Here is a 21,895-nt window from a genome sequence, read left to right on the forward strand (position 1 = left end):
AATAGCAGAATGAGGATTGCAGCATCTAATCTGCAGGCTGTAAATTAACTTCATGGACCAGGTCATACTTCACTTTGAAGTTGTTGCTTTTTTATTTGTGAGCTTCCCCCATTTCGTTTTCAAGAATATAAATCTTTAGGAAGAATTATCATAGTTTAAAAGGCTTAGACAAATAGCAGCTGGTATTGGTTCGTGGTCTCCAATTGGTTCCAGACATCCCTGGTTTTGATAAGACTGCAAGACAATCCCAGAAATTCCCTGCCTACAGCTTTTGCTAATGCCATTAAATGTAACATCGTGATTACTGATGCTTTTGGAGCTGATTAACTAGCATCCTGCATGACTGATAAACACTGTAATTTAATTATTTCTTCTGAATGTCCTTATGTTGTACCTCACTCCCCCTTCTTAGATTGTCTTCATTTGAATGTACAACTGAGTAGAAATGTGTAGTCAGGATCTTGAAGAAAGCCTCAGAAACACAAGAATGCCTGTGTTCAACTCGTGTTCAGTGGGAACAGGACACTCCACTCCAGCAGCGCCCAGAACAAGCCTTGCTCTGTTCTTGAGGTGTTCAAAATTGGTTTGGCTCTGTACCCATGGAGATGTCATCCCAAAGGAAAAGACTTCACCTGAACTTGTAGCTTTTGGCTTTGTGAAAAGTTGGCAACCATGTCCTCATTCTAGTTGGGTGTCAACATGGTGAAAGAGCTAGGCACAAAGCCTCTTTCTGGAATCATCCCACATGTAAGGTACTAGCAAGCAGAAAAATACTGAGTGAAGAGTGTCTGAGAGAAAAAAAGAATGCAAAGTAAAGGACAGTGATCAAATAAATCCAAGGGGAAAAAAAAAAAAATGTTCTTTCTGGGACGCAGAGGATGCACATTTTGAATGTCTGTAGTGAGAGATTAGAGGAGGCATCTTCATTGTGTGCATTCTGTCCTTTTTTCTCTGAATTTTTGTGAGTTGCTCTTGTTACAAGCTTTTGTAAATTCAATATTTTGCTTTTAACAGTCCTTCCTTGAAAGATTTTTTTTCTTAGCACATAGTAACCAGTACTTTCATATTTGCAGATGTATCCTCCATGCCAAATAAGATCACTTCTTGCTTCCACAGGTTTATCTAGCTTTAACTGATGCTATAGTCTGTGAGGTCATGTGTAAGGAAGCCAGAACAGGTAACATCTCTATCAGTTGTAGTACATGCCTTTAGCATCATTTTGTTAAAAGGGCAGTTCTTGCCCTTTCATTGCTCACTTCATCATTGTAGAAAGTAAGAGGCAAGACACTTGTGTAATTCGTGGTATTTGTCAGCATTATAAGGAAACCAAACTGATTTTGTTTCTAGACAGCCTGAAGGTCATATAGTTCACATGATATTTTTATGGTTTTTATCAGATAGTTTTCTAAGTCATAAAGCTGCTTGTCCTTGATTAATCTAAACTTAGGTGATAATGTCCTGTCCTGTACTCCCAGGGACAGGCAAGGCGTGTCGGTGAAAGGTATGAAGGCAATGCACGTTAGAAAAAGTGATAAACTTTCTTCACAACCCTAAACCACCTGTTTAAGAACAAGCTTACAGTGATCTGAGCTGACGTGAAGGAGAGCATTGTCAGGGAATTTTAACAATCTTCAGCTAATGTACATGAATTTAATGTACATTAAGCTAATGTACATGCCTATTCTGCCTTTTCATGTGTGAATGTCTACTATATTAAACACAGCTGCGTTCTTATTGGTACTATTTATCAATCTTAATCTATGTTGTACACTGTGCTGCAGATTTTAGCTGCGGCTATTTGTAAACTGGGGAAATGAAAAGCAAAATCTGACTTCAGTGCAGTGTTTGTGTAGGTGAGTGCGCATCTACACAAATATTTAAAATCTGTCATCCAAGTCTTGATTCAGAACTGTACTCAACTAGTATAAGTCTTTTCACTTTCTTAATTTTACCTTAAAATTAGTTTAAGCCTGTCTGTTACATCTGCATCTCTCTGTGTTAAATATATTTAAAAATTTCATGAAGGAGTATGTATACATTTTTGCTTTTGGTCCAGCAATTTGTATTGAGTATATATAACTCATTTTTGCAGTGTGCCTGAGCATAAGCATGTCTTAACCTATTAGTCAGACAAAGAGCTGTACATGCTCACATTGCCAGTATTATCTCCTGTTTACAAATAGACAGGCCATAGGAAGATGGCAAAGCCTGAGCAGAATCTATCAGCACAACTACTTCACCTAGCATAGGGAATTGGTATAGCTATGCAGCCTTGCTTTTAGCCAGGCAGCTATACAATCTAAGCTCATAAAAATGAAGGAAACAAAACTAATCTCCAAAAGGAAAAAAGGAGGAAAAAAAAAAAAACTCTCATGAACCACAGGGTTATGTTTTTATGTAACTGCTTTTGTGGCTATCAAACTACCCAAAGTTCATGGTATGTTCATCTTGTCAGTATGCATTTAAGACCACCAGCTTTGTTTTATTTCAAGCCATCTTTTGGGTTGATGTAACACAATATGACTGAATGTGTTTTGGCAGGGAATAACTAATCTAATCCATATACCACCAGATGAAAGTAATTTACTATGGGCTTGTGGAAGAGCTCAGATTTTCAGTGCAGCCCACAAAGACATTTTTCCTCTTTTAATTGTCCCTTTTTACATCTAAACAGATCCAGCAATGGGAACAGAACTTGGAAAAATTTAATATGGACCTTTTCCGAATGCGATGTTACCTAGCAAGTTTGCAAGGTGGGGAGCTCCCAAACCCAAAAAGCCTTTTGGCTGCTGCCAGTCGTCCTTCAAAATTAGCACTGGGGAGGCTCGGAATTTTCTCTGTCTCATCCTTCCATGCATTGGTAAGTCTGAATGCACTTTTTATGGGTGTGCTACACAAAGCCATCATTAATGTTGTACTTACATGTGGAATTGTGCTAGGATAATTCATGGGTGTACCCACATTCATTGTTCAGATGGCCTTGTTCCCATCCCACCCTTTCTGTCTCTTCCTTGACTGCAGAAAATGTTCTTCCACAGAGACAGACTTTAAAACCATGAGGATATGGCCATGACTTTTTTTGGTCCCTAAGGAATCCAAAATCAGGCACTTTTGACTCATATCTAAAAATAAATAAATAAATGAAAGTACATGTAAATGTAAAAAAGTCATGGTGGAATTCTGTCGCTATGATTTTACTCCCATTAAGTTAGGAGTTTAAAGTGTATAGGTAGGATCTAGGTCACTTACAGTGAAAAGAGCCTAACACTAAAATTTCCACAAGTGTTTCTGGTCCCTCTGGGTTGAGCTGATATTTTATGGCGGTCCAAGACCAGCTCCAAAATTTTTCAGTTTTTAGAAAAAAAAATTCCAATTTTTTTTTCAGTTTGATACCCTCCTGAACAGAAAGTGTTTTTAGAATAGGCTAAAATGTCATTTTTAAAAACTGTGGTCTCTGCAAAAAATGAGGAAGCTCCTCCACTACTGTAAGCTGTTGTCAACCTGTTGGCTTCAAGTGAGCTATGGCAATAGCGGGTTTGCCTCTGCTTTTTATCCTTTACAGGGCTGTGAGGCTGGACTTTGCAGGGAGGGGTGGACCTTGTTTGCTGCAAGGAACGGTAGCCCTCAAAGTCTCATCAGAGGATGCGTTTCTCTCTAGTGTTATTTTTAACTGTGTTTTGTGTCATTGCTTGTTAATAACACAATGGTATAGCACATTTCTCTCCTATATTTGCCAGTTTTGAGTCTTTCTTTTCCTCTAGCAATTTTATATCTGACTAATAGGTCAGATATAATATCTGACTAATAATGCTTTGAGTATTTTCATTAACTTCTTCTGTTGTACAGAGCAATATTTTCTCTGTTCTTCCCTTTCCATAACTGTCTGATTTTGCCCCATGACAATTAATTATGCTGTCACACCATTAGAACACCAAAAGAAACGTTGGTGCCTAAAGTTTAATCATTGTCCTTGCATGTTAGCATATTACACTGAGATAAACTGAAGTTACTTTTGTTTGATGTCTTAGTTTGAAATAACTGTTAGTCTTTTGCTCTTATGAAAGTGCTATAAGAAGGCCTGTCTGTGTTTAAATAGATCTGCTCCAGGGATGAAGCTGCCCTCAGGAAGCGTACCCTGTCTCTGTCACAAAGAGTCCGTAATAAAAAGGGTTTATTTTCTTCACTGAAAGGACTGGATACACTGGCTAGAAAAGGAAAAGAAAAGCGACCTTCCATAACACAGGTAAATCTTACTTGCTGATGATGGGGGTAGTGGAAGCATAGAAGGGCTTGTTTCTACTGGGGCTAATTCTGGCAGATGATGTTGGTGCATGGGGAAGGAGACATCTGTCTATCAAACTTGCCTTTGCAATGTCCGTAGATTTGTGAAAAGGCATCAGATCTATATCTATTTTTTGATTCCTTTGTGGTAAGTGTGGTTGGTAAATGAGAGCTTTTGTCACAGTGGGTTAGTTCATTATCTGCAGTGTGAGACCATCAGGTCTGAATTTGTAAGAAAACTCGTCTTTCGGCCACCTTATTTGGAAGTAGGGTTCTGTTGGAGAGGGCCTGTATGCAAATCCTTAATACAGCATTGTGCTGGCACGTAGCTAGGACTTTGAAGTACTATTGCAATTTAATGCAGAAGAACACAGGTGAGTTTTCAAGGAAAAAGAGGAGTGACTGGTCTGTGGATGGTGGCCTTGGAATCACCTCTACAAAGTAGCATGTTCTGCCTGGAAGTAGCCACAAGGCGAAGACTGCTTTATGCAAGGAGGCCAGTTTTCCAGTAGGTGCAGACAGCTGACGAATGAAGCTGTGCCAGTTTACATAAGCTGATGGCTTGGCACAGATGCGATGTGCTGGGGCAGGCAGGCCCCTGCGAGAAAGGCTGCACCTCTGCCTCTAGCCAGGCTCACGGATGCCACTCTAGAGGGCTACATCTCTGCTAACACGATAGCATCTTGCAGGGTTCTCTTCTGTTTAAGAAACTAACAGCATATGCATGCATTTAGTGTAAATTTTACACTTGTGGAATCTGTATTTCCTCAATAAAAACACAACTGAATGTGAAACAAAAGTTCACAACCTTCTCCTTAGGAGGAAAAAAAAAAGTAAATAACAGCAGAGACGCTTCTTTGGTGGTAAGGCAGAAGTTGTGGATGTGCATCCACGCTCAGAGCATTACTATTTTCATTGGCCTTTGCCACGTCTGCTGTTAATACTGCAAAGCAGTATTTTGTGCTGTGTTCATCGGGTGACCTTGCTCCTGCTATTCCCTGAGTCTTGTATTTTGATTTTATTAGTAAAAAAAAAAATAATCTATGATTGGCACTTGAAAATTGGCTGTTGTTGCACATGTGACATTCTGCTTGTGGAATATTTAAGCAAGCCTATCTGTGCTTGCATTGCAATAGTCCCAGTGCTGATGCAACAGATTTACTGTTGCAAAAGAACACGTCAGGATTTTCTTGTTTATTGGTTTATATTTTTAATGGGTAAATATTTATCTAGGTGTTGTGCTGTGTTGAAAAATCTTTGGGTGACTACTAGGAATTTTAGTATATCAATCGAGATGTGTTTACATCATGAAATTGAATAAGAATAAAAGCTCAATTCCGCCTTTTGAAAGGGGGAACTGATGGAGGGATTTTCTCCAGGTGGTCCTTTTCATATATTTTTCAGTGTACTCCTTGGCAAGGGAGGGTGGTCTGTGAGTCCTGCACCTCTATTTCTTTATTAATAACAGGCTTGGGGGAAGGGACGCTATGCCCCTTAGCTCTGTTCCCAGCTGGGCTGATACCTCTCACTGTCTTAACTGCGTGATACATCCTCCTGCATGCTTTATAGCGCGTGAAGGGGATTCTGTGGAGCTCAGGGGGATCTCATTTCCGCAGCAAGGAGAGGAGGCTCCTGCTTCCCTGCCAGTGCTTTTCTGAGCGCAGTGGAGGGAGCCCTGGGTGCAGGCGGAGGTGTCCCTGGCGCGTCCTCACCCTCTTTGTTCCAAAGCTTGCAACCAGCCGGCCCAAAAAAGTGTTCATTTTCATCCAAGAGCTTAGGTTCTTGTATTTATTATTTTTCTTTCTTTCTTTCTTAAACATCGTACAATAAAATTAAGAAAATGTAAATGCTGAGTGCTGCATATTAATAACACTGGGCTATGACTCAACCGTAAAAGTGAAGCATTTTTAAAAGCATGGATTAAAAACTGACCCATGAACCTGGAAGGTGGCAGAAAAGGGAGCCATGTCATTGCTCAGACTTGTGTGTATGCACATAACTGTATATCAAAATCAGAATGGGCCTGGGGCTGTCTTTCTTGTCATCTCCTTCAAATGATGGGAAACTGGGTTAAGCAGAAAAGTGGAGCTTGGTTCTCTCCTTATTGTGCTCCAATGTCTGTTTCAAAAAATAGGTTAAAAATTTCTTGCTTCCATGGATTTAATTAAAGTTCATTTGACTACAGCTAGTATGTTTTTATCTACACTACCCTAGCTTCAAAATTAGATGTTATGTTCTTGAACATCATTGTGCCAGAGAAGTTTTTAATTTTAACATAATTGTATGTTGTTAATAATGATCTGGAAAAAAAAAAATTAAAAGGGGGGAAAAATGTGTTCAGAGCTTCTATGCTGGAGGCTTTCGTAAACATTATTGAAGTGTCTTAGTCTTTTAGAAATCAGTTAATAAAACTGAACTGTAGCAGATGGGGGATGTCTAGGCTCACATTATCCTCAGTTTCTTAAATGCTTATCTGCTTTTCTTCAATCTAAATGATAAACTATTTTGAGAAATCATAAACAATAAAATGCTTTGACTACATCTGTGGGTAAGACAAAGAAAAGGAAGTTAAAAAGTGGTGCCTTTTATTCACATTGTCAGAAACTGTATTTCGTATTAAATTTTAGAAATCCATTGCCTTGGATTATCCAAAAGGTTTCTGCTAGGGAAAAAAAAAAAAAAAAAAGAAAAAAAAAAAAGTTTGATATCGCCCTGATTTGTTGACTTCAGTAGACCAAAAAATGCTATTTATATTTGCACTTTGGGATGGTAATGTTAGTACCTGCCAATCTCAAGCTGGTATGTAAGCTGGATAGACCTATCTTTATGTTTATACAGCCCTTTTCACCAAAATATCTGATTGTATCCTTAGCTATTTATTGATTTTTTTTTTTTTTTAATTACATGAATAATAATGGCTAGTGCTGGTGGGGATCGAGGTTCCCTTTCAAGCTAAAGTTAATTTGCCATCAATAGAGTCAAGCTAACTGCTCAGGCAGGAGAGCTGAAAAACTATAGGGGAAGAAGTTTTCCAAAAGTGTCAACATTAATTTGAAATAGTTCTTTTAAATCATTATGAGACTTGTAGCTATTATCAAATGATATGACAAAGGGTAAAACTGCATCTTGGAGCATAGTGCGTGATTTGAAGGTAAATGACCTAAATGTTATTGCTAAATAGTAGACAGGATAAAACAAAAAACAAACAAACAAAAAAACCTACACCACCACCACCACCAAGGAAACAAGCATGTGGATACATTGAGATATGGTTTAATGTAAGTGTACATGTGGCCTGAATTTGAGAACTGACTTAAATTTTCTATATGGAGGGAGAATTCATTTCTTTAATACTACATCTAGCCAGAATAAAGCCATCAGAAGTTCAAAACAGTCCCTGGTGTTTAGGAAGTTGGTATATTCATTTAGTTTTTGGTTTTAATTATTCAAGGAATTTGCCTAATGCACATAAGAAATAAAGTTTTTAATTTGTTTAATCAATTTATTTTTCTGTATTGTTTTTAATAGATTTTTGATTCAGCTGGAGGACATGGATTTGCTGGTGTCCAGAACTCAGCCAACTCTGCTGAGGTAAGATAAGCCTGTCCCTATTCTGCACCATCTGGTTTTCAAATTCCTGAATATGTTTCACTAAGCATGATGGCTGGTTCAGAAACCCCACCAAGGTTCATAAAATTACAGGTAGTGTTAGATGTCAGAATTATAATTCTGCTAATGACACCACTTTAACATAAGTTTCTGAAGATGCATGGTAGCTTTAAATAAATAAACAAAAATAAATAAAAATCCCTATAAACTTGTTTATAGAGCTAGTCCTTGCAGGTATACACTATCTGCAAGGTGGTGTCTAAGAGAGAGAGAGAGATTTGGAACTGAATTTGCTAGAAAACATATTTCATAGCATGGGTAAACCCAAGCTGTATTTTCTACTTTGCCTAGTTCAACAGAACCTGTATATTTTTAGTATTAAAGCAAATGAAGTCTAATTTAATCCTGTGGGGCAAAGCAGCAGAGAAGTGTGAGTTAATGCCCAAGTCAAGTAAGAGGAAGTGGCATCCCCTCAACTGCATTACCCAGTAAAATAGCTGTTGCTGATACTGTTCAGTGCCCACAGAAAGGAGCCTTGTGCAGGAGCAGAGCAGAGTGCCAGAGAGCACATCAGGCACCATCCCTCTTGGTTCCTGCAGCCTCCCTGGGGATAGCATTGCTGTCCCCTGGTCTAGAAGCAAAGCAGGATGCAATGAAGTCCATAATAACACAGGTGTAGGACCACTAAGTGTTATCTACCTATTGCAGAGCTTATATAGATAGGCTCCTCCTCCCTTAGTAGGCTTGTGATGATAAGCTCCAAATAAAAGATTAAAATTAAATATTAGATACAGGGTTTCTGGACTTTGTTTTGTGTATAGTATAACTGGATTGCTCTAATTATAACACATACCAGACGAAAAGGGATATTTGTCTTTCTACTTAACCTTCTGTCCCTATTCCTCCTTTGTTTCCTGAGTCAGATATTCTCCAATGTAGTTTAAAACTTGGAAGAAGACAAAAATAATTAAAAAAATCATACCACAGAACTATTCATTTTCAGATGAATATGTGTATACCAGATCTTAGACAAAAAGTCAAAATTTGCATTTGGAATGAAATATTGCTCTTGGAAATGATTAACTATAGTGAACAGTTGTAGTGAAACTCATGCTAAAGGTTTGGACAAAGTTCGTCATTTCTCATAGTTTTATGTGTTGGATATATTTTTTTTTTATATCATGTGTTGCCAGTTTTTTTTTTCCCATCAAGGACATTCATTTAGTGGCTACATAGTAAATATATAATTATGCAGAAATTATACCACTGAGAGGCATCTCCACCTGACAGCAGCTAATCCTATAATGCTGTTTTGCCCCTTGAAAGTATCTTCACTTTTTGTGTGTCTTTTGAAAAAATATCCTGAAACAAATGAATTCTCTTCATTATTTGACCATCCTTGTATTTCCCTGGGTTAGGAAGATATTTATACCAAATCTTCCCTCTCTTTTCCAAATAAATTACAATTATGTGGGATTTCTGGGTGACATCGTCTTCTGTAGAGAACACTCACCAATTCCTCCAAAATGTACCGATGGTTGTGGTGTCAGATTGCCTCAGTTTCACACCTCGGCAGCAGCAAAGACAATTCATTCTTGTCGGTTCCTCTTAAACCATGGGAACATGAGGTCCCTCCTAAAACAGATGAGATAAAATCTCTTGGGTGCAACTCCTGAAGGTTCCTCCCAGAGGGATGCTGTGCTGCTCCCTCAGTTTAGCACTGACCCCATTGGGGTTGATGGTGCCCCTATGGGTCCTCTGGCACAAATCGCTCTTCTTGAACGCTTCTGAAGAGATACAAACAGGTTTTGGAGGTGCCGCAGGGCAGGAAGAAGGATGTCTGCTTCCCTCAGTGCCCTGTCTGGGAAGGGATAAGGTCTGGTGTCTTGACCCAGCTTTTGCAACAGGGCTTATGTGTTATCCCACGTTACTTTGCTGAATTTGGGCAGGGGCTTACAGCCCTTCTTCCTGGGCGGAGGGGGCTGGCGTGTGGTCAGCCTCACTGCAGAGTTTGGAGAGGCTGTTTACAGAGCTTAGCAGGGCTGTTTCAGGACTCAAAACCCACCCCAATTTAGGTGCTGAAGTGGAGCTCTGGATCTCAACTTTATTTCTAGAAAAAACATCATCTGAGCTGTATTTCAAAAACCTTTTTTTTTTTTTTTTTTTTTTTAATGGGGATTAAATATAGTGTGGGCATTTTTAAGATCCTGACATTTTCATGAATCATCCGACAACTCAGAAGTGATTCATCATAACTCTGAAAACCGTTACTTTGGCGTTAGCCCATTTTCATTGGCTGATTTCAATAAAAAACACAAACAGGATCAAAACTTTTATAAAATGCTACCTGAGGAATGCAGTGAATTACAAACAGTGAAGTCTGCCAGGAAAGCTATATTTTCCCTGAAAAGGATGATAAAAACAGAGACAAACAGTGGGGGAAATTATGAAGTAACCTATGGGTCCTACAGCAACCCTATGGCACAACTTGTGACAGTCTGCAAATTCTGGCGCATATTTCTGGAAAATTGGATGGGTTGTTTTAACGTGGCAATGAATGAATGAACTATTGTAGTATTAGTCACTGCAGGCATAACAGGAAAAAAAATCTCTTTTCATGTCAGATTTTCTGAGATGGAAAATGTGGATGAAGCAACAGTATCTTGACAGCAGTTAAGGAACATATTTTTGTTTAGTAACAGAGACAAGGCTTATGTTTGGGCACCAGTATGCATGGCAAAGAAAGGAAAGCATCTTAGATGGGTGGAAGAAATTTGTCTTGTCTTAAAGGCTGCCAGAAGAAGGTGTCTTCTTAAACTTATTTCTTCATCCTTTATTTTAATCCCTGGCAATAGTGAGATTTATTTCTGTTGAACAGATATGAAGAGCTACTATCACAGGGCAATGAACCATTTGGTAATTACAAATGTCAGAATTTCTGGGAGCATCTCCCCGCCTAAGTCAACATAGCTTCAGTCTTCTCTGAAAGAAGACACTGAAGAATTCAGTCCGACCATTTCCATCTCAACTCTTGCAGCATGCATGCCTTGCCCTTTCTCATTCCTCCTGCGTACACTGTGGAAGGAGGTCATCATTTATTACCAGGCACTTGATTTACTGCTTTATGAGAGGACCACAGTTCTGCTGGAATTATCTTCTTCAACAACAACAGTTTTACGAGCAGGTTGGAGCCACAGCCACTGAGGTGAAACTTCACCTGGTATAGATTTCATCGCTCCATTAATTGCAGTGGCATAACAGGATTGCTGTTATGTATATGCTGTTATGTTATGTTGCTCTATTTTAGTAGGATTTCCATGGATCTGTGTTAATCAATGTGTCATTTTTAGCTATTTAAAAAGGACAGTTGAGCAATCAGTATAAGGTTCTTTCATGCTATTAGTTCATTAATATAATTCTGCCAAAACCAGCATTAATCTTGCATAAAATTATTACTGTGGTTCGTTTGCAACCTGAATTTCTGCATTGTTTGGTAATTACATAAGTGAGACTGCTTACTACATCATTTTTACTACCACAGTTGTTATTTAGAAAAACAAAATAATATTGGTCTCTTTGTTGCTACTGGTAGATTGTTGTCAATTACTTTGCTGCCTGCAGCAAGGGAAGCAGTCCCTGTGCAGTGATTTTGGTGGAGCTTTTAATTGCAGTGGACCACTGGGCTTGTGTCCCTGCAGAGTCAGGAGGAAGAATTGCATAATCAAGGTGCTTGGTGTAGGCAACAAAAACACCCCAACCCACAGCAACAGGGGAAAAGAACAAACCAACAAAGAAAAAGCAGCCGGGAAGTAGGCAGTCCTGAGAACAACTCAGGCTATCGTAAGATCTGTCTTGGGTCACAGTTCTGCTACTTTACTAGGTTATTGCCTCTTTCCTTTGGCTGAAAGGGGGAATCCAGGGAGCCTCTCTATGTAAACTTAAGCGTCTTGATAGGGGCAGTGGAGTGACGTGCTGAACAGGCAGACCCAAATAGAGAGGTGAAACTCCACATTCAGAACTGCTCTCAGTGTTTTTCTGCTCCTTGTCTGGCTTCTGAAACATCTAGCCTTAAGTGTAGTGCAGAAGAAAGTGTGAAAATGAAGGGTGAGAAAATGACAGGGATTTTAGTTAGGATGGATATTGTATTTGATCAAGCTTGAGTGGCTTTGCAATGAATGTGAATGTGAGCCAGAATGGTAAACAAGCAAGTACTCCGCTACCTATCAAATAATACGATCTTAAACTGTAAATAGAATAAGAACATTTTATTCCTGCTTTAGTCCTTTATGTTACGGCAAGCCTTGCTCTACAGTGCTCTCTGCTGGAAGTTTGCTATATTATCATTTTCTGCTAAAATTATAGTAATTATGTTTTTTTCACATTTGTTAATTAGATAAAATTGTAGTAGTCAATTCTTCTTAATAAATGTTTCCCACTGCGGTATAATATCAGGTAGCTATGTATTTTCACTTAGAGTTAAATCAACAAATAATATGAGATAAAGGCATAAAAGCCCATAATGGCATCTCAGTGGGAATGCAATCCATTCTCAAGAAAATTGAGTAATTGACAATGAATAAGAACAGGTAACAGAACTTTGTCCCTTGCTTACCATGGGAAAATGCACAGTACTATGTCTAAAGATATGGTGGTATATGTGCACTGCAAGGTATCAACGGAACTGTACATTTTTTATTTTAGCAACATCCTCATGTGTTGTACTTTTCTCCCTTGTTTCCAGCAGCAAGTTGATGAATTTTTGAACGTCTACTGCTCAGTGTCAGACAGCATCCAGAAGGAGGGTGCCTGGGAAACACAAACATATGTGCACTTCTGTGATGGCCAAGGAGTGGCATTAACCCTCAAGCCAGAACACAGGGTAGAAGATGTTCTTTCTCTGGCCTGCAAGGTATTCATTTTTCATGTACAATTGCACCTCGTTAATAGCTGTGGACTTCAGAAGGACCATAATATATCTGAGGACTCCTTAATAGTGAACAAATAATAACAGTGTCTCCCTGTCCCTGTGTTAAGGCACATTTTGAGTGTTTGCACCATTTCCTTTAGCAGCATTATTTATGTATTGTAGCCAAGGTAGCAGGACTGTGGAAAGCTTTTCAAGAGGCATTGCTCAAGTCAGCTCACACTGAATCCTTAAAGAGTGGTGACAGTTTGCCAGGTAATCAGTCCCTGAAAGATCTCCATCCGTGTCCACTCTGAGTTGTCACTGCAGCAAACTGAGCTTTCTGTGCAAATTAGTTACAGAGGAGTAATGGGGACTGTTTGATTTAATGCCAGGAGATAAGACGTTGAAAACTGCTGTTACAATGGCAGAAGAAATTATCTTCTCATTACTCTTGTTAGTGGAGACTGCATCCTGGAGAAACAGTTTCTTAGCTTAGTTTACTTCCTAAACATTCACTGTACAGGTTAAAGGAATTTTATGAAATATTGTTTGACCAGCAGATGGCACAGTAGAGCTGAAACATTTGGAAATCATTAAGGTAACATAGAAAGAGGAAACTGAAAGAGGAAATAAAATTTATATTTATAAAATTAAGTTGAAATGGAAATTCCTTACCTCTCTTACTCCATCATTCCAAAATATTTGTAATTCTAAAGCTGGCTCTTAATTTTTGAATGTCTGTGTCACATGAAAATTTAGTTTGAAATATATATATATATATGTTTTTTTTTTTTCCTTTTTTTTTTTTTTTCTCTCTATTCTGTGTGTAAAGCTTTTCATAAGCATTTTCTAAGGCTGAATACTTTCTGGTCATCTATTCTGGTTCTTTTCTGTCGTACATTTTCATTCTGCTCTGATGAGTGTAAGGAATCTTAACAGAACATGTTTGAATATTATGTGTATAAGGATAAATTTCAAAGGTTGTTTTGTTTTGTTTTGTTTTTTTCTTCATTCATGCTTTATGGGGTTTATACTATTCTCATTTCTGTTTTCCATCTGAGTCTTTTGGATGCACATATAGAGGAAATGTGCATTTGAATACAATTATTTAGGATACAGTACACATGCAACTCATAAGCTGTTACACATAATAAAATGTTCAAGTAATTACTAGTTACTCAGTAGATTTAGTTTTCATAAGTTGCAGAGTTGTGTTAAAGAGGTTAAATAATCTGAATGAATGCAGTCATTCCTCCTTTTCCTTTTTTTAAGCAATGCTGCTCTATTAGTATGTTAAAACAAAATGTATTGTGCAGTGGTCTCACCAGCATCCTGATTTTTCAGAGAGACTCCCATCAGGGGCTCGACACTTTCAGGCTAATATCCTTTGGGAATATTCCTATCTCCCTTTGACTTCCTGTTGATACAGGATTTGGGCTTTGACCTCATGTGGTGAAAAAAATAGGTGAAACTCTCTGATCGTAGATGAAACCCAGCAATAAAAATAAAATCCAATAAAGGCAAACCCTTAGGGAATCTGCTTCCCATCCCCTTTCCTAACAGCCCATGCATGCATATACATTTTATACATCTGAAGAAAAAGTTGCTGAGCAGAACTGAGTCATTGCAAATAGTTACAGAAAAGGTTGTGAATGTAAGTTCAAAAGAACACAAAGCAGTTATAATCTCTTTGGAAACATACAGCAACATTCAGTTAATCTATTAGCCAAGACAAGGTGCTTATGAAAGAAGTTGGGAGGATTTTAAGGGAAAATGGAAATTGTACTTCAACATTATCTTCTCAGCAATGCAGCTAGTTTTGTTTACATCACAAAAATAGTATTTAGAAAATTACTTGTTTAAAATTGCATGATTCCTAAAGGTGTGTGTGTGTGTATGTGTTGCTTATTTGTCCTCCGGGATTCTGGAAATAAATAACAAATTCTAATCCCCATTCCTTTTTTATATTCCTTAGATGAAACAGCTGGAGCCAAGACACTACGGTCTACAGCTCAGAAGACTGGTTGATGAAAATACTGAGTACAGTGCTCCTGAACCATATGAATACATAGTAGACCAGGAAAGTGTGATTCATTTTATATAAAGCTCCATGTTGTCTGTAGCTACAGTTAAATTATCACCTATGAATATGTGTGATTTAGATCTAAAATAAGGTTTTAAAGCTGTTTGTGGATTGCATTCTGCCATCCTTGTTCACACAGCTGATGCCTATGCAGACGTTCAGATGGCTAGGCACTACAAACACTCTCTTCAAGAGCTGTTTGAAGATTGAAGTGGGGCTTCTGGTACAGACACAAAGTGTCAGTCTCAACTCCAGGCTGGATTTTCTATGTTTAGTTTACTCTGTGTTTAGTCCTACTGATGCTGATGATGCTTGCAGAGTAACACAATTCTGTGTAAATATAGCAAGGTTTGGCTCTTTATTAATATAAATGGCGCTGTATTTATTTGCCATAATGTGTGTTTAGGCTTTGATGCTTGCAGTTTCATAATTTGATAACTTCTGCTGTTTTTTGTTTTTTCCAACAGGTGTATGATGAAATAGAAATTTGTCCATTAAATGTTTATCACGTTCATCTTACAAAGACTGAAAACATAACTGATTTTGGTAAGTTTAACCAAAACATCTCTCAGGAATTTTTATTCTTCTCATTACCTATTTTCTCTTTTCAAGAGCTTTCTGTCTGAGAGCAGGTAGAGCCATCCTTGACAATATCTGAGTCTGCAAAGTACCAATGGCATTATAATGAAGTCTCAAATTGTTTTTTTTTTTTTTTACATTGGCAAATACATTTCTTATTTCTCCATTTGGGAAGGGCCTGTTTTCTGTTCTGATGCATTGGCCAAATAGTTCAAGTGTGGAATTATCAGAGTATGCCAGCTATGCTGAAATTAATACTATCAGCCATGGTCAAGGTCTGCCCTTTTTTTGGTAGTAGGATCCTCTGTTGTCATAAGGTCAACAGGTTATCCTTTGGTATAAATTCTGACAGACTTTTTATTTGCAGGAGGCATTTGTGGCTAAGAATATATATATACCTTGCAAAGGTATCTTTGTAAGGTAGCTCTGTGCTGTTCTTTAGCTGCATGTTTGTTGGTAAGAATAATTTTTTGGGGGGTCACATGTTGCTCTGTGGATTTGCTGCTCTCTAGTTTGGATCTCCAGTTTCTGGAGATTTTTAAAACAAATCTGTGTCTGATGGACACATTATAGAACTCATACCATACTGATGAGCTGTGTTATTGAAATGTCCTGTGGGACTAAGATAGAAACATTTTTTTTGAAATATGATTTATCATTTTACAGCACAGCATGATGTTTCCTGAATGTTGAAATGTCCTGTTTAGTTTAGCTGTCCTTACAATCACTCAGAAACTATGTGATAATTTTTCTGTGATCTGTGAGTGTTCTCATGAGAATTGTCAACTTGCTGATTATGTAAAGTCTACTAAACACACAAAATAAGAGTTATTTCAGAGAAAGTTTATTTGATTTAGACCTCTTCTACTTCAGGTTTTGCAGTCACAGCTCAAGTTGATGAAAATCAGCATCTCACCCATATATTTGTAAGCGATGTTCTCCCTGATGGACTCGCATACAAGGAAGGTATGTATCATATTGATGCTTAACACTGCATTTCATTATCCTTTTAAATTCACATACATGAAGGAGCTTTAGTACTGCTGTCTGAAATGGTTCTTGGCTTTTACTATGCATAGCTTTCTTTTCCTTAAAACCATGGAAAATATGTGATATTGGGAAAGATAATGTCCACAGAGTAACTGAATTATCCTTCCAATATAGTGGGGAGAGTTCTTGTTCACTCTTGGAGACAAATTTTGCATTCAGCAATCCAACCAAGTGCTTTTGCATGAAGAAACAAGCTGGAGGATGAATTCTTCTCACACTAGGGAACCACATGGGCTTGGTCAGTCTCCAAGACCCATCACTTCCACTTTTGCTGACAGTGAAAAGTAGCCTCCCTCTCCCAAATAGTTTTCTGCATACATCTCCCTGGGCAACTTCTCTACTACAGTGCTCAGAAACAGTGCTTCTTTTCAGCAGGATTGTGTTTGTTCTGCTTTCTGAAAAATAGAGATACAAAAACATAAAGCGTAGACAGAAAGTTTCAGTAGCTACCTGAGGTTAATGACCACTTGATTGCTGCTAACCTTGCAAGGCAGCAGTTGCCACTGTTTAGATTTATACAAAAGCTAATAAAGGCTCCATCTGTTATTATTCCAGTTTAGCATGAATGATTTGATCTGCATGACTAGTTTCTTGTTCTTCTTAGAGTGGGATAATGCTATTTGTATTATTGTGCTGTGTGCTGATGGGCTGTCTTATGAAATGAATTCAGGGTATCTGAGTCATGAAAGGTGCTTCTATTCTGATCTTTTCAAAAGGTGTGCTCCCCTCCCACCCCAAAAATCCTCTTTAGAAATAAACAACTTGATTGTAGTAGTATCAAAGTAAACATGAAATCAAACTGTATAATTATAACATATATAAAACTTCCATCAGTTCTAACAGATTTATTGAAAACAAAAATAAAAGGTGAAGCAGCATAAAGTTTGGTTTGTGACCCTTTCCATTTTATGTTCCCTCCTTTTTCTCTCCTTTTTTATTTTTTCTTCCCTTTTCTTTCCTTTCTCATGCTTCCAGGGCTACGAGTAGGCAATGAAATCCTAAGCATAAATGGAGAGGCCGTGTCTGATCTTGACCTCAGGCAGATGGAGCTATTGTTTTTGGAGAGAAGCGTAATGCTCACCCTGAGAATGAGCCACTGCGGAACTCTGCAACCCTTGTGTGCATCCTGGTCAGATGGTGACATTTCCAGGGATCCAAAAAGTTTGTTGCCCCCTCCAAACCAGTCACAGCTCCTGGAAGAGTTTCTAGATAACTTCAGAAAGAACACAGCAAATGGTAAGAAGTTGACAACAATTTATTTAAATCTAATTTATGTTTATATTTTTGCTTATGCTTCAGTGCAATTCAAATGCAAACCAGTGAAGTTCCATTTATGCTCCATATCTGTCTGTTATTTCATTATTTTCTAGAAAGTAGAAGTGGAATTGGGATATGATTATTGTTGCAGGAAGATTACATTCTTTTAATGCATTTGGCTGCACCATCCAACCATCCAGTATTAACGGCACATTTCTGTGTGATGTTGGGTATTTCCAGTACATCCATTTCCTGGGCATTAGTGGTTGAAGTGATTTGATGGCTTTCAGAGACAGAAGTATTGCTCTGTTTAGAGTGCTTTTTACATAAGCTAAAGTACTACATACATTAAGAGTGCCTTAAATGCAGTAATCATTATCATCTCAGAAAGGAGTCCTTCAGCTCTGCTCCTACCCAAAGATACTACCTGTAGCACATTCCAGTTGAATACAGCCACTCACTGTGTAGAGAAAAGCCTAAGAAAACAGCTTTCACAGAGGTTGTTTTGCTACCATACCTGCTCATATTTCTTATTCAATGCAAACCACTGTACTAAACATCGAATGGAGTGCTCTGTCAGGGTTAGATCGTGGTGGGTTTCCACATGAGGAGCAATGTAGGTGCTAAAAGCCTCTGCGGTAAGGACTGTCACTGGCCCTGCAAGCTCCAAGGAAGGTGCCAGTGCTCACTGCTGGGTTGCCTTTCCAGCGGGAAGTAGGAGGTGGCACATCGAGGGGCACAGCCATGCTGGGCAGAGGAAAGCCATGGTCACTCTTCCTCTCCTTGGGGCAGAGGATCCTACACAGGATCTGTGAGGAGGTGCGTGACAGGCTGCAGGTAAAGTTGGCCACCTCCAGCAGCCTTCATAGCTGGGCCTCCGAGCCAGGGGTACACGAGAGAGATACTGATAACATGCAAAGCTATCAGTGTCCTTAAGCAAGCCTCAGTGACAAAAAGATGAAGACCCACTGCTATGGAATTGCTGTAAGCTGTTTAACTCAAGAAAAACCTTTGCATCCTTTCCATTAACACTCACTGCTGCAGCGTGCAGTCCTCTACTGCACTGGCCTGTGGCAGACAGGCCCGTGCACAGGGAGCATGCTGCAGGGGGGAACCTTCTGGGGGGTTTGATGTGTCCTGGATGAGGTGTGTGAGTGCTTCAGTAAGAGAGATTTTGTGCTGTGCATTTACAAAACTGTGGAGTGATCCAGCTTGTTTCAGCTGCCTTACTTCATGTGAAAAACACATCTTGTGATGTTAGAACACATGTAAATGCCTGTCTGAAACAGGAGGGATTTGGGAAATTGCTCTCCATCTCTCCCAAGCCTTGTCTATTTTTCAAACAAGATACAAGCAAATTTAACTCGTTTATTGAATGAAAAAGGTGCAATTTCCTCCTTGCACCTCTGGGGGATGCTAGTAAAATTCTGCAGGAAAGCTAGCAAAAGTGCACAGTTGTGTAAGGGAGAGCCATAAAAGGTACAAAAAAGATATCTGGGTTTCATATATAATTATGGTAGCAAGTGTTTCCTGATTGGAATTTTTTTGTAATTAAAAAATGGGAGGAAAAAAAAAAGAATCGCATAGGAGAAGTTGTTAGAATGGATTTAATTATAAAGCAATTTTATTAGGTCATCTTTTGAAATTAAAAGAAATCTGAATACAAGAATTGTGATACAGTAAGTAGCATCTCTCTCAGGGGCCTTACTTCAATTTAAAATGCTATTAAATTGACTAGTAGCACATAAAAGTTAGTGTCGTAAAACAAAAATTATGATAGAGCTAATTAATTACATAATTATACCAGAATTATCATTCAGCTTATTGGCTTGATATCATAAGCCAGCATTACTTGGAGTATTTGGTATAATAAACATGTGTCCATTCACTAGAGTCGTCATTCCTTGGGGATAAATTTGCAACCTGTGCAAATAGTCCATTATATTAGGAAATTATGGGAGTATGTATTATACTCTAAGCACCACTGTATAAGGGGACATAGCAGGTTTGCTTTCCTGCTTAAAAGCAGTGAAAGAAGATTTATTTTATTCAGAAACGGAACAAATAGTTCTAGATTAAGCTTTGTGAGAAGGCCTTCCATGTTTATTGAATTACCAAGTATCAGTGCTTAGTGTCTGATCTCCTGATCACATTCAAATGGAAACAGAAGAAAATTACGTTGCTTTGAATTAAGAGATCATCTTAAAGGGTTTAACTGTTCTATGTCCTTTTTACTTACTCAGGAATTGAATAAGATTTTAGATAAGAAGAGGGGATATTTAGTAATCTAAGCAGGGATTTAGAGGCCAGGAACTTCTGAATTCTCATACAGTTTTTGATATTGTTCTCTCTCCTTTGATACAGTTAAGCAAGTTACTCCTAAGACCACAGTTTTCAGAAATAATTTCTGGTATTTGTGCGTCCATTTTGAGCAGTGCCTTTGAAAGTCAGTCAGTGCCACCAGAGGTGGACCTTTTTTAAAAAAATCAAGCACAGTTTGTCTCAAGGTACATACCTGGAATTAAAAGCCTCACTGTTTCTGCTGTCACCTTCTTGTTTAACCCTCCCCTCCCCACCCACCCCCCCAAAAAAATTCAAGAACAAGCAAAAAACACTAATGATATTTATATTTCTAGAATCCTCTGAGGGTTAATAAGCTAAAATTAATGGAGTGCTTGGAAAATGGAAATTTTCAGGACGCGGAGAGTCATATGGTAATACCCTGCCTGGTGCCTGCAACAACCAGCCAAATGCAAAGCAGAATTTACTTTAAATCTCTAGCTTCATATAACTTGGGTGGAAATAGTTTGTCCACAGTTGTTTACAGTTTTGTGACTGCTTAGCATAACCCTGATGAATGCCTTTTTCCTACATACCCTGCTGTGCTGAGGATACCCGATTATACCTCTTGCCAAACTTTGGCAGCTTTTACTGTACAGAAGGGAAGTGATTGACTTTTTCCAAAGCCACTAACTCTGCCACTCCTAAAAACCATTCCCAGTGACTTTTTTTTTTTTTTTTTTTTTTTTTTTGCCAGAGTGATTCATTTTCTCCAAGAGGTTGCCATACCCTTGTAGCTGTACTTTGGACCTGCCTGTGGTCATATCACTTGACCTTCCACATGGCAACACTGTATGCTTTCTGCTTAGCCATTTGGCCGGTAGTAAGCTTATCCTGGAAAAGAAATAAGATGAAATACTTTTAAAAACATATTCATAAATGTGGAAAACCAAATAACAGAGCAGCTAAATTTGCTCCAAGCTCCAATGCTAAGGAAATAAGGCAAATATTTGTATAGAAGAAAAAAAAGAAAGAGGGATTTGGGGTAGAATTCTTACAACTATGGAGGGAAATATGCCTCATTTTAAGGTGGCATTGGGAGTTCAGGAATAAACAGCAGAGAAGGAATGAGAATTGAAAACTGCATTTTCAGGAAGGCCCCATGTGGGTTAGTGGTGTATCTATAGAGAGCTGAAGCAGGAGGCAGAAGCTTTAGTAGGTGTGAAAACCCATGGCAGTGTGCGAGTTGCTGTCAGAGTTGGACTTTTTTTTTTTTTTTTTTTCCCCAGCAAGTGGGTTTGTGCCAAATAAGCTGTCATTTCTGGGTAGCTGACACTGTTGAAATCAACCCTAGTTTGTAAATAGCTTTGATTTAAAAGAAAAAAAAAAAAAAAAAAGAAAAAGAAAAAGTGGGAGATAGCAGTTTGGATACACTTTAACAAATTTCCACAAGGAAAAGTTTTTATCTGGGAGGGTCAGAGATCTAAGAGGCAAAGAAACCATTTAAAAATTTGCAGGGAAAAAAAACTCACATAAAACCAGACACATTATTTCATCGTTTGCCATTGTACTACTCATCATCTCTGGGGCAAGGAACCCTTAGAGAGGCCTGGGTTGTGCCCTGCCCATCCTCCTGGAGGTGCTGTGCCACCAGCAGCACAGGCAGGCCAAGAGTGGCTGTGGCTTGCTCCTCCCTCCTCCTTCTCCCTGGACCCATCCGTCCAGCCCCCAGCACTGGTCCCACCCCTGTTCTGGCAGTGGCACTTGCTGAAGCCTTTGATGAAGCTAGTTCAGGAGAAAGCTTTTTATTTTATTTTATTTTATTTTATTTTATTTTATTTTATTTTATT

At 38.5% G+C, this 21,895-nt stretch overlaps 1 protein-coding gene across 3 annotated transcripts in view; it reads left to right on the top strand.

Annotated features, from left to right (window-relative positions):
• TIAM2 (TIAM Rac1 associated GEF 2) overlaps window positions 1-21,895 on the top strand; it is a 170,805-nt gene that overhangs the window by 104,217 nt on the left and 44,693 nt on the right. For 2 of the 3 annotated variants that reach the window (XM_035322341.1, XM_035322340.1), the window contains exons 8-15: window positions 2,675-2,860; window positions 4,097-4,243; window positions 7,810-7,872; window positions 12,632-12,799; window positions 14,772-14,876; window positions 15,347-15,425; window positions 16,332-16,424; window positions 17,484-17,744. In XM_035322341.1, the coding sequence (XP_035178232.1) occupies window positions 2,675-2,860; window positions 4,097-4,243; window positions 7,810-7,872; window positions 12,632-12,799; window positions 14,772-14,876; window positions 15,347-15,425; window positions 16,332-16,424; window positions 17,484-17,744 (1,102 nt within the window). The remainder of the gene's footprint in view (window positions 1-2,674; window positions 2,861-4,096; window positions 4,244-7,809; window positions 7,873-12,631; window positions 12,800-14,771; window positions 14,877-15,346; window positions 15,426-16,331; window positions 16,425-17,483; window positions 17,745-21,895) is intronic. The other variant, XM_035322342.1, reaches the window with a different exon arrangement.

Source organism: Oxyura jamaicensis, chromosome 3 (genome assembly GCF_011077185.1).
Source record: "Oxyura jamaicensis isolate SHBP4307 breed ruddy duck chromosome 3, BPBGC_Ojam_1.0, whole genome shotgun sequence".
Lineage (NCBI taxonomy): Eukaryota > Metazoa > Chordata > Aves > Anseriformes > Anatidae > Oxyura > Oxyura jamaicensis.